This window comes from Myxine glutinosa, chromosome 12, assembly GCF_964187855.1.
Source record: "Myxine glutinosa chromosome 12, kmMyxGlut1.1, whole genome shotgun sequence".
NCBI lineage: Eukaryota > Metazoa > Chordata > Myxini > Myxiniformes > Myxinidae > Myxine > Myxine glutinosa.
In genome coordinates, this window is record NC_136272.1 from 113,509,665 (window position 1) to 113,522,594 (window position 12,930).

A 12,930-nucleotide genomic window follows, 5' to 3' on the forward strand; every position below is an offset into this window, starting at 1 on the left:
GGTGACGAACGACCATTGAAAGCGCTGCCCTCCGAACCGCAGTGAGAAGCAACGCTTCCCGAATTTGCGGATGGGTGTACCGTTGGCGGCAAGCAAAGCGGGGCCCTGGCCCGCGGCTTGCTTGTCGGACGCGGAGGCAGGGAGGACGCTTACCTGCGCTCCTGTGTCGCAAAGAAAAACGGCACCCGGACAAGGTGTCCGTGATGAACAGGAGGCTGCCGGAATGGCTGACGCTCAGGGCCGCAAGTGAGCGCCGGCCCGGTCGTTTCCCGACCCGTCAAAAGAACACGGTGGGCGGCACGTTCTAGCCTTGCGGCCGAACCTGGCATGGTAGTAGCACCAGGTTTGCGGCGGTGGCGGCCGGGTCGGCCGTGCCGGCGGCGGTGGTGGTGGCGGCAGCGGTAGTGGGTGGGGCGCAGCAGCGGCCACGAGGGAAGCCGGGGGTGCTGTAGCCTCTGCACCGGGATCCACTACGGCAGCACCGTACACCGACCGCTTGTCGCAGGCCGCGAAAAACTTGTCGGCCTCTCCGGCCAGGGCGCGGGGTTCCGTGATTTTGGAACCGGCCAGCGCGAGGCGCACCTGTATCGGTAGCTGGCGGAGGAAAAGTGCACGGAACAAGAAATCCGGGCGCTGGTCTCCAAGCAGGGACAGCATGAAATCCATCCGGATGGATGGTCGTGTGTCGCCGAGGGCGGGAAGGTCCAGGAGGCGGTCGGCACGTTCGACCTCCGTGAGCCCGAACGTGGCAAGGAGGAGACGTTTGAGCGCCCCGTACTTGTGGTCGCCCGGCGGGCACCGAAGGATGGACACGACGCGGGCGGCTGTGCCGGGCCTGAGTGCGGCGAACACGTGGTAATACCGGGTCTCATCCGCCGTGATGTCCTGGAGTTTTAACTGAGCTTCGGCTTGCACAAACCAAACGTCAGCTTGCGCTTCCCAAAACTCTGGGAGTTTGATTGCGATGGCGTTGGTAGCCATGGCGTGTTCGGGGGTCAGCAACGGCTGAACCAATCGGGGTCACCAGTGTGGTGCTGTGCACACACGACTTGATTGCCAGAGAGGTAGGCCACAACGCGTGGATACAAACAAGAGTCTTTATTAAGAGCTCGCTTATCAGCACTGGGCGGGCTCGAGCTTAGAGCCCGCATATATGTCCCGAGGCCACGCCTTGCCCCCGGGCGTGGCCGATCGGCCGAAAGGCGGGGCATGCATTTCAGTTCCCCGCCTGGACGCTCACGCCACCCACTGGTGCACGGAATTATTACCCCTTGTGCCCACCACAATAGACATTTTAACATCTTTCACCAAAACTCGACAAAGATTTGGCCGATCAGACCAAAATTTCCTTCTCTAGATGTCCTATAGCAATGCGCATTTACGCTTTATTTATATCATATCCCTCTGGGATAAAGGTCAAGGTCAAATGATGGTCTGAAAAAAAAAAAGAAGCTTTTTTTCTAATCGCTCAATTTGGCAATACGGAATCTCAATGGCCGCTTGGCCTTTCAAAATGTTCTTTCATCATCATAGTGTGCCTGCACTGAAATTGTGCACCTGATATTTGATTCATGTCCTTGACCTACTTTTTTTGGATTGTGACCTCAGCGCTTTCCCTTGGCGAGTGCTTTGTGATCGCAGATATCTAAATTAGCATTTGCAATGTTCGTTAAGTAAATTATATGAGTTCCCTTACACGAAACTTCAATGCAGGGCTCACTGTTTCAGTAAGGACCAACTCTGCTGTCTGGAGTATCCTTTCATGGTAAAATAGTTGCAGTTGACTCTACTGTTTACTACACCATTAAGTCATACATACACTGCCTAATTGGTAGTTGGAGCTGAAACTGCCTCTACTGCTCACTGTACTGTCAAGGCGATCATCAAATGCTTGATATAACGCCTCAAGTGCCCACAGACTATGTATGCTGCCCAGATTTTTGAATTAAGAGTGTGCTGACATATTGGTAAATTGCTGCCTTTGTGTATTTGCTTCGTTAAGGATATTGGTTTAAGCTGATCTGGGTGATTTCGTTAAAGCATGTAAACTCCTTTTTGGCTAAACGTCTTGTTTACTCCAACTGCTCAGAATCTAGGCCGCGAATGTCTCTGTGACTTAAGGTATGATTAGCATATTTTGGGCGCCATCTTCAGACGGTCGCATCCCCATATCACATCACAATATGTAACGGCTTGGTCTTGGGTGTGTCAAATGCGATAAATTGATTGACCCTGTAGGTGTGATACCTGAGCAGATCACAACGGTTGGGGTCCACGTGGCTGTACACTGTGTTCTTGAGCATCCGGCTCAAGTGAAGAGGCAGCCAGCAGAAAGCGAAGATCACAACCAGGCAGAACACCGTCTTTGCCACCTCTCGGCGCTGTTATAAACACACCCGGGGACTGAATGAGTGTGGTTGTAAACAATGTTTTTTGCTTGAAGTGTGCAATGAGCAACATTATGGTCTATCATACGTGCTCAGGTATTTTGAGACCACCTTAAACCTCTTGGCTCACCAGATGACAATGACATTTAGACACCATCCATGACCACACCGTGCACATATGTAAGTTGTTCTGTTCAGTGAGAGAACATTATGGTGGATTCCAGCCAACTGGGGAAAACATTTGTATTTCAGGCACAATATAGACGTGCTCGAAGGGAAATAACAATTTTTGTCAGGGATAGATCAGGCGCCATTTATTTATTATACTCTAACATGGCAGAATTGTTTTTTAAATAAACATTTCTCATGTATAATTATCGGAGAGTGTCTGTCTTTTTATGCTTCATTTGCTGAATGCCACAGGCATTTTGTTTTTGGGTTTTCCGTCTGTTATTGTATCCGTGCCTTATCAGTTTTTTGTTACCATAATAGATTGTGGACCAACCTGTGAAGTTTTCTTGTTCTCAAAGTTTTGTTCTGAAGGCTCTTTTAAGGATCATCACCGAGCTTCAGGCAGCTTCCAACTGCAGTTCGTTTGTATTAATATTACCAGGGCTGTTTTTAAGATCTCCGTGAGATTCTTCTTTGTCGTTCTTGTTGCTCCAATTATCACGAATACAATTGTGACATTCTTCAGTTTCCAGGATACTGTATTTTAACGTAATTTTTGAGATCCTAGTATTTGGTTATTGATTTCTGCGTTGTTTATGCCAACATCGCTGGGTAGTGGGTACTGACATCTCAATTAGCAATGGCACCTTTTCTTTTTTTGTACTTAAGTACAAAGTCTTGCCCTGATGTTCCTTGCCCTGCTTTGCCTAACCCTAACCCTAACCCTAACCCTAATCCGGTTGCAATGCTTTGTTTTCTATGTCCACACTCGGTGGGATCATCAGTTCGTGTGCTAATGTTATGTCTTAATTTTCAGTGATCACTTTTGGTTCATGTTTCCATGAGTTTTCTGGAACTGACATATTGAATTTTTAGCAGAGGTGCCAGTGGATTACAAAACCAACTTTGCTGTGCCTTTGTGTGTACAGCTGTTCTGACACGAGTGTTTTAATCTCAAGAGGAGGTGACTTGCGCTTTCTCTTTCTTCCTTGCCAAATCGAACCTACACCTGTCATTTTCTTAAAGCCATTTGTTTAGGGTCCTTGGTCCTGGGTATTTATTATGATTTGCTTTCCATCGCAGTTGAGCTGACCTCTTTTTAACCATTCCAATGAGCCTTCTTCATCGATGCCCAATCTGTCCAACTCTTTTTTTCATATAACTTCTTGCTCTTTTATCACTCTCCCATTTGTCGGTGTATATTTGTTGATATTTCGCTTTATATTTTTATTTTGTCCTTTTTACCTCCATCAACGAAGGTGGGCTGAGGTTATGTTTTCACCCTTGTCTGTTTGTCTGTCTGTTTATGTCTGAGCAGGATATCTCAAAAACGTGAGCGGATTCAGATGACATTTGGTGAAACAGGTTGGGTGTGTGACATTGAAGAATTGATTAAATTTTGGTGAAGCCTCGATTTAACTCCCATTATCTCTCCCATAAAGCCTCGATTTGTGAAGTGCTGCAGAGACTGTTGTCCTTCTGGCAAGTTCTCCCATCTCAGCCATGGAAGTCTGTAGTTCTGTCAGAGTGGTCATTGGGTTCTTGGTCACCTCCCTGACCAAGGTCCTTCTTGCCTGGTTGCTCAGTTTGGTCAGACAGTCAGCTCTAGGAAGAGTCTGGGTAGTTCCATAATCTTTCCATTTCCTAATGATTGAGCTCACTCCCATTATCTTGGGAACTTTCAACAGCAAAAATTGTTTTTGAACCTTCCCCAGATCTATGCCTCCTCACCATTCTATTTTGGAGTTCTACAGCCAGTTCCTTGGACTTCATGGTGGGAGTTTCTGCTCTGACATGCAGTCAACTTTGGGACATTATATAGGAAAGGTGTGTTTCTTTCTAAATCGTGCCCAATCAATTGAATTGGCCACAGGTGGACTCCAATAAAGTTGTAGAGCCATCTCAAGGATTATCAAATGAAATTGGATGCACCTGAGCTCATTTTGGAGTGTCATAGCAAAGGGGTTGAATACTTATTGACTCAATACATTTCAGCTTTTCATTTCTAATTATTTTATTAATGTTTCTCAAAAAGAAATTCCACTTTGGCATTATGGGGCATTTTGTACAGTTGGTAATCTTTGCTAATTGTTTTGCGCATTTGTTTGTGATTTATTTGGTGGCCATCTTTTACTCCAAGGTACTGTATTTATATGATGCTTTGTTTTGAAGTTCCCATATTGTTTTATTTCGGTTGATTTTTATGTTATCGATTTTCTTGGTTTACCTTGTACGAATGTGCACTTAGCACACTTATCTAGACCAAATTCCATTTGGATGTCATTGGAGTTTCACTCATTTCAGTTGTTTTTCACTAATTTCACCATTCCTGTCTCTTTGGACTTTTTCTATCGGATGTTGGGGTGTACCTGTGTCCTTGCTCATTAATAAAGCTGTTGTGTACATACCTGCTTGGTATGGTCGCACATAGATAGGCGTAGTTTGCTGGCTTTGCGGCACAGCATCTCGCTTGCCATGAGCGTGTAGAAAAAGCCAGTTACCGCAAGAGGAAGGCAGAAGTAAAATCCAAACACCCACCAATCCTTTGCGTGGCTGTAAAACTGGGCATGTGGAAAGTTGAACAATATCTTCAGTACACTTTGTATATTTTCATAGTATTTGAGGAATGCAATGACGTCATATAACCGCGTGCGTCCATGCCGGAGTTAGTGACCCCCTTTTTCCACCTGCAGGAACCCAGGTAGCCTCTGTGGTTGCAGCATGCAGGTGCGCAGTGTGCGCTGTCGGTAAACCATCGTGATTACATCGAAGGCGAGAATCTCGGGCACGGCGAGCAGAAACGCGCACAGCCAAATGGTCACGATCTCCAGCGAGGTCACCAAAGGTACTCCCATACCCTTGATGCGGCTCCAAGAAGCTACAGCACGGTATCTAATGGGAGGGTTCGTAAGCTGCAGTTCAGCCCTTTGGGAATCTCCAGTGATTCCAAACACAAAACTTCCTTTTAGTGAATTGTAAGTTCGCTGCTATTTTCACGGAGGCACACCTGATGCACACCGGGGTGCACACGGCACAATATTTATTACCTGAGTCCAAAGCAAGAAAGTGGACCAACCGGCTCATATTTACAACCTAATGGAAACGGTTCGTGCATATACATTCATTCTTCAAACAGCTGTACAATATTGAACGATTAGCAATGAGAAGAAGTAGTAGAAGACAGAGGGAAAGTGTGATAAGAGTGATGCGAACGGCATATGGGAATACCTTTCCACGCTCAGGGCACACAGGCTGATGACGGTGATACCCACAGAGGCTTTCTGAAAGAAGGGAACCATTTTGCAGACGACTGAGCCAAAGGGCCAGTCAGCGGCCAACAGCTGCAAATGACACATCACGGTCATGCCTCCATGAAGCACTGGTTGTGTCCTTCCAGCCTATGCAATTAGGCATGTACACCTCTGTGTATAGTCGTATATGCACACACATGGAACTTATTATAAAGCATACGAGACGTTTTACCTGTTTGTTTGTTTGTTTGTTTGTTTGTTTGTTTGTGAACAGGATATCTCAAAAAAGGTTGTGGACGGATTCGGACTAAATTTAGTGGAGAGGTTGGGTATGTGACACTGACGAAATGATTAGATTTTGGTGAAGATCCGGATCTGGATCTGAGAATTTTTAAAGTGATTCTTCATCATTGAGAGATACGGCAAAAACCGATATAGAGCACGATATCTCAAAAAGTAGTGATGGAACAAAAATCTTCACCGCAGTCAAAGGTCTTTTGCACTCTGAATCAGGTTCTCCTTAAGGATTTGACAGTATTTGACTCCATTCACTATTCCCTGTAAACTTACAAATCTCCCAGTCCTTGCCGCTGAAAAGCATCCCCATAACATGATGGGTCACGGTCGGGATGGTGTGAGATGGTGATGAGCTGTGCTCGGTTTCCACCTGACGTAGTGCTTTGCTTTCAGGCAAAAGAGTTCAGTTTGCATCTTGTCAGACCACAGAATATTTTGCCTCATGCTCTTCGAGTCTTTCACGTGCCTTTTTGCAATATGGATCCAGATCAGATAATTGTTTTTATTTATGTAAGTGATTCTTCACGATTGAGTGATGGGGCCGAAAAAAAAGTTGTGGATGGATTATTTGGGTGACATGAAGAAGCCGATTCTAATTTGGTTCAGGACTGAATCCGGATCTGGCCTATCAGTGGGATACAAAAGTTAAAGCGTTCGGCATGGTGGAGGTATGCTCTCTACCGAATGCTCTTCTACTTGTAATTGTACTTGTAGTTAGCGTTATATCGAGTAATGTGTTGGAGTTAAATGAATGAGTGAAATCAGATCACCTTACTATAATTCACCAAATGTCTGTCTGTCTGTCTGTCTGTTCCCAGGTACCGCAAAAACGGCCGAACCGATCGCAACGAAATTTTGGGTGGGTAATCCTGGGACCAACTGGAGTAAAATAGGCTATATTGTTTTTCCAATTTTCCAGTTTTTCCAAACACGATGGAATAATATTTACCGATATGAACAGTGACGTGGCCTTTATTGAAATTCTACAAATACTGTTTAGATTTTGATGACTTGCGTGTGATATGATTTAACGGATGTTTATATGAATCGTTTAAAATAAAAAAGACTTCAATATCTGATATTTTTCCTTTTCATTTGGGCCTCCCAATTGAAGCCCTGCCCATAGGGCGGGTACCGTTGCTAGTGTGTTAAATTAAATGAATCGTAAAGTTAGAATGTTGGATGGATCACAGATTGTTATAAAAGGAACCATTTTATATCCACACGTCACTTGTGGTCTATATTAAAGTTCCAACAAGACTGGATGAGGTGGCAATACGAAACCCCTATAGGACACCAGCAGTCAGCACACACTGCCTGCATCTTAACAAACCATAGTGCTATATGTGGAAGTGAACGAAGGAGTAATCCGACCTTGTACATGCTGATTGGGATGGCGATAACGATGTAGAGGAGGTCGCCCAACGCCAGGCTCCCGATCAGCACATTCGGTCCGTTCCGCATGCGCTTGTTGCAACAAATGATGCGAAGCAGAGTCAGGTTCCCCACAAGACCCACGATGAACACCGCGCACGACACGACCGTGTTGATCGCCTTGAAGGCGTGCTGGATCTCCGGGGGCTTCGTACAGCCGGCCCTGCGAGGGCGCTCCACGTTCCCACCGTTCGGGCCTGGTCGAGCCGCTGACTCATCGGTGGAGATGGTCGCCGTGAGATCCACTCGGAGATCACGACGCTCTGCCATGAAAGTCACGTTGCCGACGATCTCCGCGGAGGTCGACGGGACCCACCGGACGGTGAGTGAGACCATGAGCACCAGACGTAGCGAGGCGTGCATCGCGTGGTATTTACTGCGACTGGACCCTCCGTGAATGGAAGTGCTGGATGGGCTGCAACGAGAGATAAGGATGGAGGATCGCCTGGGAGGAGCGACAAGAATGAGGGACAATTGTTCAGGAGGGTGATGTTTAATTGGGAAAAGGGGGTCGGAAGGGGACCAGATGCCGTTGGGCAGTTTTGCAGTTCTGGTCTTGAGCCATAAAGGACCACCCGCGGTCCAGGCTTGAGTTGACTGCTGTATATTTGTAATGAACATGTCATGTGACTGCAAAATCTGGTACTTTGGTCATGCCTCACTGTGGACAAGATTGATCGATTTGAATGAATCTGGAGGATAATTCATATTTACATTCTCCATACATTCAGAGCGATTATATGACGCACAGCGAAAGGTAAAAGACAAGTTGGCAGGGATTGTTGGACTGAAGACAAAATGCTCCAAAAGATTCTTTGATATCACATGAGGACAGGAATGTGTCTCGCTTTGTTTTTTGTGTGTTACTCGGCCTCTGGGCACGACACGGGGCCTTGTTCTTCATGGCGGGCCGAGACGAATCCACGGCGGGATGAATAACCACGTGCGCTCACAGGATTACTCAGTACCCACGTTTGTTCCCAAAAACGACCTTTACATACATCATATTAAATATATAATATATTGATAAAATATCAATAAACTTTTTTTTTTCACTTCGATGAACCATCCACATTACATAACGTCTGTGTGTGGACGAACCATCCATGTGATGTCTCTGCTTGGACGAACAATGCATATAAGTTTGGCAGCTGACAAACAAGATTTTACAGTTAAAAGATACTTTCCACTTCAGCTGGTGTGCAGTGGGCACAGCCTGTGAGACAGAACCACCCACTGCAAACAGTGTCAGATGCCACACCGCCAAGCACAGGTCAATGGGCCAACATTTTCGCAATGCCAGGCCATCTCTTCGGAATTAATCTATGGACCTGTTTCAGCTCACTAACAACACCTTTAAAATAAAACTAGAGCAATTTGACTGTGTTGCCAATAGGCCTCCGCATAGTCCCTGCCCATGACGACGGGTAGATGCCCTTGTTGACTGTCCTAAAAATAAACAGGTTTGATTTAAATCCCTTCAGCTGTTCTCACGTATCACATTTTTACCAGACATGACAGGTTTCACATCGATCGGTGAAGCGGTTTCGGAAAAGGGTTTTTTTAATATCGGCTTTCAAGCTAATATGGTTGCCAAACCACGTGACATATGACATCAAAAATGTACACTCTGCATATGTATGGGTAGGGTTCATGGTTTTCAAGTTTTGTATTGATCGGATAAGGTTCGTTTTTCTATCCAAGATGGCTCCCAAACCACATGACCTACAATGTCATCATTTTCAAACTATATGCACCATTGGTGTTGGATGACATTTTTTTTTGTCTGGTCCGATATTGGTCACTCTACTCTGGTTTTGTAAAGTTTCACATCGATAGGGTAAGCGGTTTCTGAGATATAGTTATTTAATATTTTCCTTCAATCCAATATGGCTGCCACACCATGCGACCAATGACGTTTTCATGATCAACTTATAATCGCTATGCCTAGTGAATGACACACGTAAAGTTTTGAGTCGATCGCTTTGGTGATTTGGGAGATGTTTTTTTTTTAAGTTTTAGGTTTAATCCAATATGGCTGACAAACCATGTGACCTATGATGTCATAAATTTAATATTCCAATATAAATGGGTCAAAGATCATGTGCAGGAAATTTCAGATTTTTAGGATAAGGCATTCGATTAAATCATTTATGGCTGGAGTACCACTTCACCTATGATGTCATTATTATCATGCCTTTGTTCCCCATCAGGAGTACTTGACAATGTGCCCATTGTAAGTCAAAAACCAATAGATCTTCCTCCAGGATGCGAGATTCCAGTGTTGGCGTGTCCAGCAGTATGGCAAGCGGGCTGCTTAGTGTGTCTGAAAGGTCTCCTGGCTCTGTAACCCCGGCCACGAAGCGTCCACTTATTGGTAGTACCATACGCTTTCCACTTCTTAATGATTGTCGTGACTGTGCGCCAAGGCATATTCAAGGAATTTTTTAATATTTTATCCCTATCCCCTGATCTGTGCCTAACCACAACTTTATCCCAGAGCTCTTTTGAAAGCTCATTGGTGTTCATGGTTGAGTCTTTGCTGTGAAATGCACTACCCAGCAGAGGAAACCTACAGAAACAGCTGATTTTATTATGAAATAATCAGTATCACCACAATTGAACACAGGTGGAGGCCAATTAACTTGGTGTGCGATTTTGAAAGTGATTGGTTACACCTCAGCGAATTTACAATTGGTATTATCGCTTATCCAACCAAGATATCGTAGATTTGTATTTTTAATTTATTTTCTGAAATTTGTAGAATTTGTTTTTCACTTGGAGGTTGTGGGTTACGATGTGTAAATAAAGATGGAAAAAGTTTGAGTTAATGCATTTTGATCCCAGGCTATAAGGCAACATATATAATGTATATATACATGTATAATATAAATATAAGTAATATATATATATATATATATATATACACATACATACATACATACACACACACACACACACACACACACACACACACACACACACACACACACACACACACACACACACACACACACACACACACATATACATACAGTCACGTGAAAAAGTAAGTACACCCCATGTAAAGTTTTGACTTTTTCAACATATTTCAACATACAGCTATTTGATCTTCATTGTTCGACAACATTCGACAACAATATTGATAGATGGTGATATAATATAACAAATATCATGAAACATTTACATTTTGTAGTCCATTGTATAATTTAAATAAACATAAATGCAAATTTCGCATGTGGAAAAAGTAAGTACACCCCTACATTTATCACTACTTCAAATACCTCAAATTAGAATCAGGTGCACCAGCTCAGGTGCAAATGATTAGAACATCATTAGAGAGGATCTTGGAGGAACCTGTCTTATTTAAACCTCAGACATTTCGTTTGGTTTGCTTTTTGTTGTTGAAGAGTGCGGCGTCACCATGCCGAGATCAAAAGAGCTCTCTGAGGCCTTCAGAAAGAAGGTTATAGATGCCTACGAGTCTGGGAAGGGATTCAAAAAGATCTCCAAACAATTTGAAATCAATCATTCGACTGTCCGGAAGATCAGCTACAAGTGGAGAATATTCTAAACAACTGTCAACTTGTGCAGGCCAGGCCGCCCCAGCAAGTTCAGCCCGAGAGCAGACCGCAAGATGCTGAAAGAAGTCTCTTAGAACCCCAGAATGTCATCATGGGACCTACAGGTAGCTCTTGCCACAGTTGATGTCAAAGTGCACGAGTCTACCATTAGAAAGAGGCTGCACAAATTTGATCTACATGGGAGGTGCGCCATGAGGAAACCTTTGCTGTCCAGAAAGAACATTTGAACAAAGCAAGACTAAAGTTTGCCAATGAACACCTAGGCAAAGACCAGCACTTCTGGAACAATGTGTTCTTGACAGATGAGTCAAAGGTAGAGCTATTTGGCCACAGTACCAGAAGACATGTTTGGCGAAAACCAAAGACAGCATTTGACCACAAGAACCTGATACCAACTGTAAAGCATGGTGGTGGAAATATTTATGGTTTGGGGTAGCTTTGCTGCATCAGGGCCTGGGCAGCTCACCATCATAGAATCCACTATGAATTCTTCATTGTACCAGAGGGAGCTTGAGGATAATGTGAGGCCATCTGTCAGAAAGTTGAAGCTCAACCGAAGGTGGACCTTACAACATGACAATGACCCTAAACATACCAGTAAATCCACCAAGGAATGGCTGAAAAGAAAGAAATGGAGGGTTCTGGAATGGCCAAGTCAAAGCCCGGATCTAAATCCAATCGAGCTGTTGTGGGGGGATTTGAAACGAGCTGTGCATGCCAGAAACCCCTCAAACATCGCACGGCTGAAAGAATTCTGCATGGAGGAGTGGGCAAAAATTTCTCCCAGTCGATGTCAGAGACTGGTAGACAGTTATAAGAAACGCCTACTTGAGGTTGTTTCTGCCAAAGGGGGCAATGCCACTATTAGATATGGTTATTATATGGCTATTAGAGCCAAGGGTGTACTTACATTTTCCACATGCGAAATTTGCATTTATGTTTATTTACATTATACAATGGACTACAAAATGTAAATGTTTCATGATATTTGTTATATTATATCACCTTTATCTATCAATATTGTTGAAATGAAGATCAAATAGCTGTATGTTGAAATATGTTGAAAAAGTCAAAACTTTACATGGGGTGTACTTACTTTTTCACGTAACTGTATATATATACATTTATATATACTAGGGCATGCCCGTACTATATATATATCTAAAATTATATCCCCCCCCCCTCTATTTACATGAAATGGTTTGGTCCATTCGCAAAGCCAAAGCGAACGGCTTGCGAGTACGGTAGAACCCCCCCCTCTATTTACATGAAATGGTTTGGTCCATTCGCAAAGCCAAAGCGAACGGCGAACGGCTAAATCGCCATAGCTCGGTAGCTCGCTGCTCTCTGATTGGTCGAATCGTTTTTTGGACATAGCTCGGTAACTACTTGTCCGATTAATATGAAACCTTGAAAAGGCACATCCTCGGGTCCCCAGCAATATACCTGGCAAGTTTCAAGTATATCGGACCGGTAGTTGTCGAGAAACAGCGGTCGCATACACACAGAGATTACTGGAATTATAGATAGATACAGACTTGGCATTTAATATGGAATATTTTTTTTTCTTGACTTGGGTTTACTTTCTGAACTCAGTATATCAATCTGGTGAATTTCTTTTACGCTTTGGTGATTGCTTTGTTAATAGTACCATGTCACTGATTGTCGCAGTAAGAAGTCAATAACAGGATTATATCACAGGTGGCGTGACAAAATGTACGGACAGGTACATTTGACGATTGGCTTCACAATCCGGTATGTAAGGGTTGTTGCATTCTGTATTAGAAGAAAACAACTGCTGCACGT

General features: G+C 44.1%; 1 protein-coding gene across 1 annotated transcript in view; it reads right to left on the bottom strand.

Annotated features, from left to right (window-relative positions):
• Window positions 1-8,118, bottom strand: part of LOC137437344 (endothelin receptor type B-like) — a 33,083-nt gene extending 24,965 nt beyond the window's left edge. Inside the window, exons 1-5 of the mRNA XM_068131690.2 lie at window positions 7,481-8,118; window positions 5,787-5,899; window positions 5,246-5,450; window positions 4,967-5,119; window positions 2,248-2,381 (exon numbers count right to left, since the gene is read on the bottom strand). Coding sequence (XP_067987791.2) covers window positions 2,248-2,381; window positions 4,967-5,119; window positions 5,246-5,450; window positions 5,787-5,899; window positions 7,481-7,903 — 1,028 coding nt within the window. The 5' untranslated portion in view covers window positions 7,904-8,118. The remainder of the gene's footprint in view (window positions 1-2,247; window positions 2,382-4,966; window positions 5,120-5,245; window positions 5,451-5,786; window positions 5,900-7,480) is intronic.
• Window positions 8,119-12,930: the final 4,812 nt, after the last annotated feature.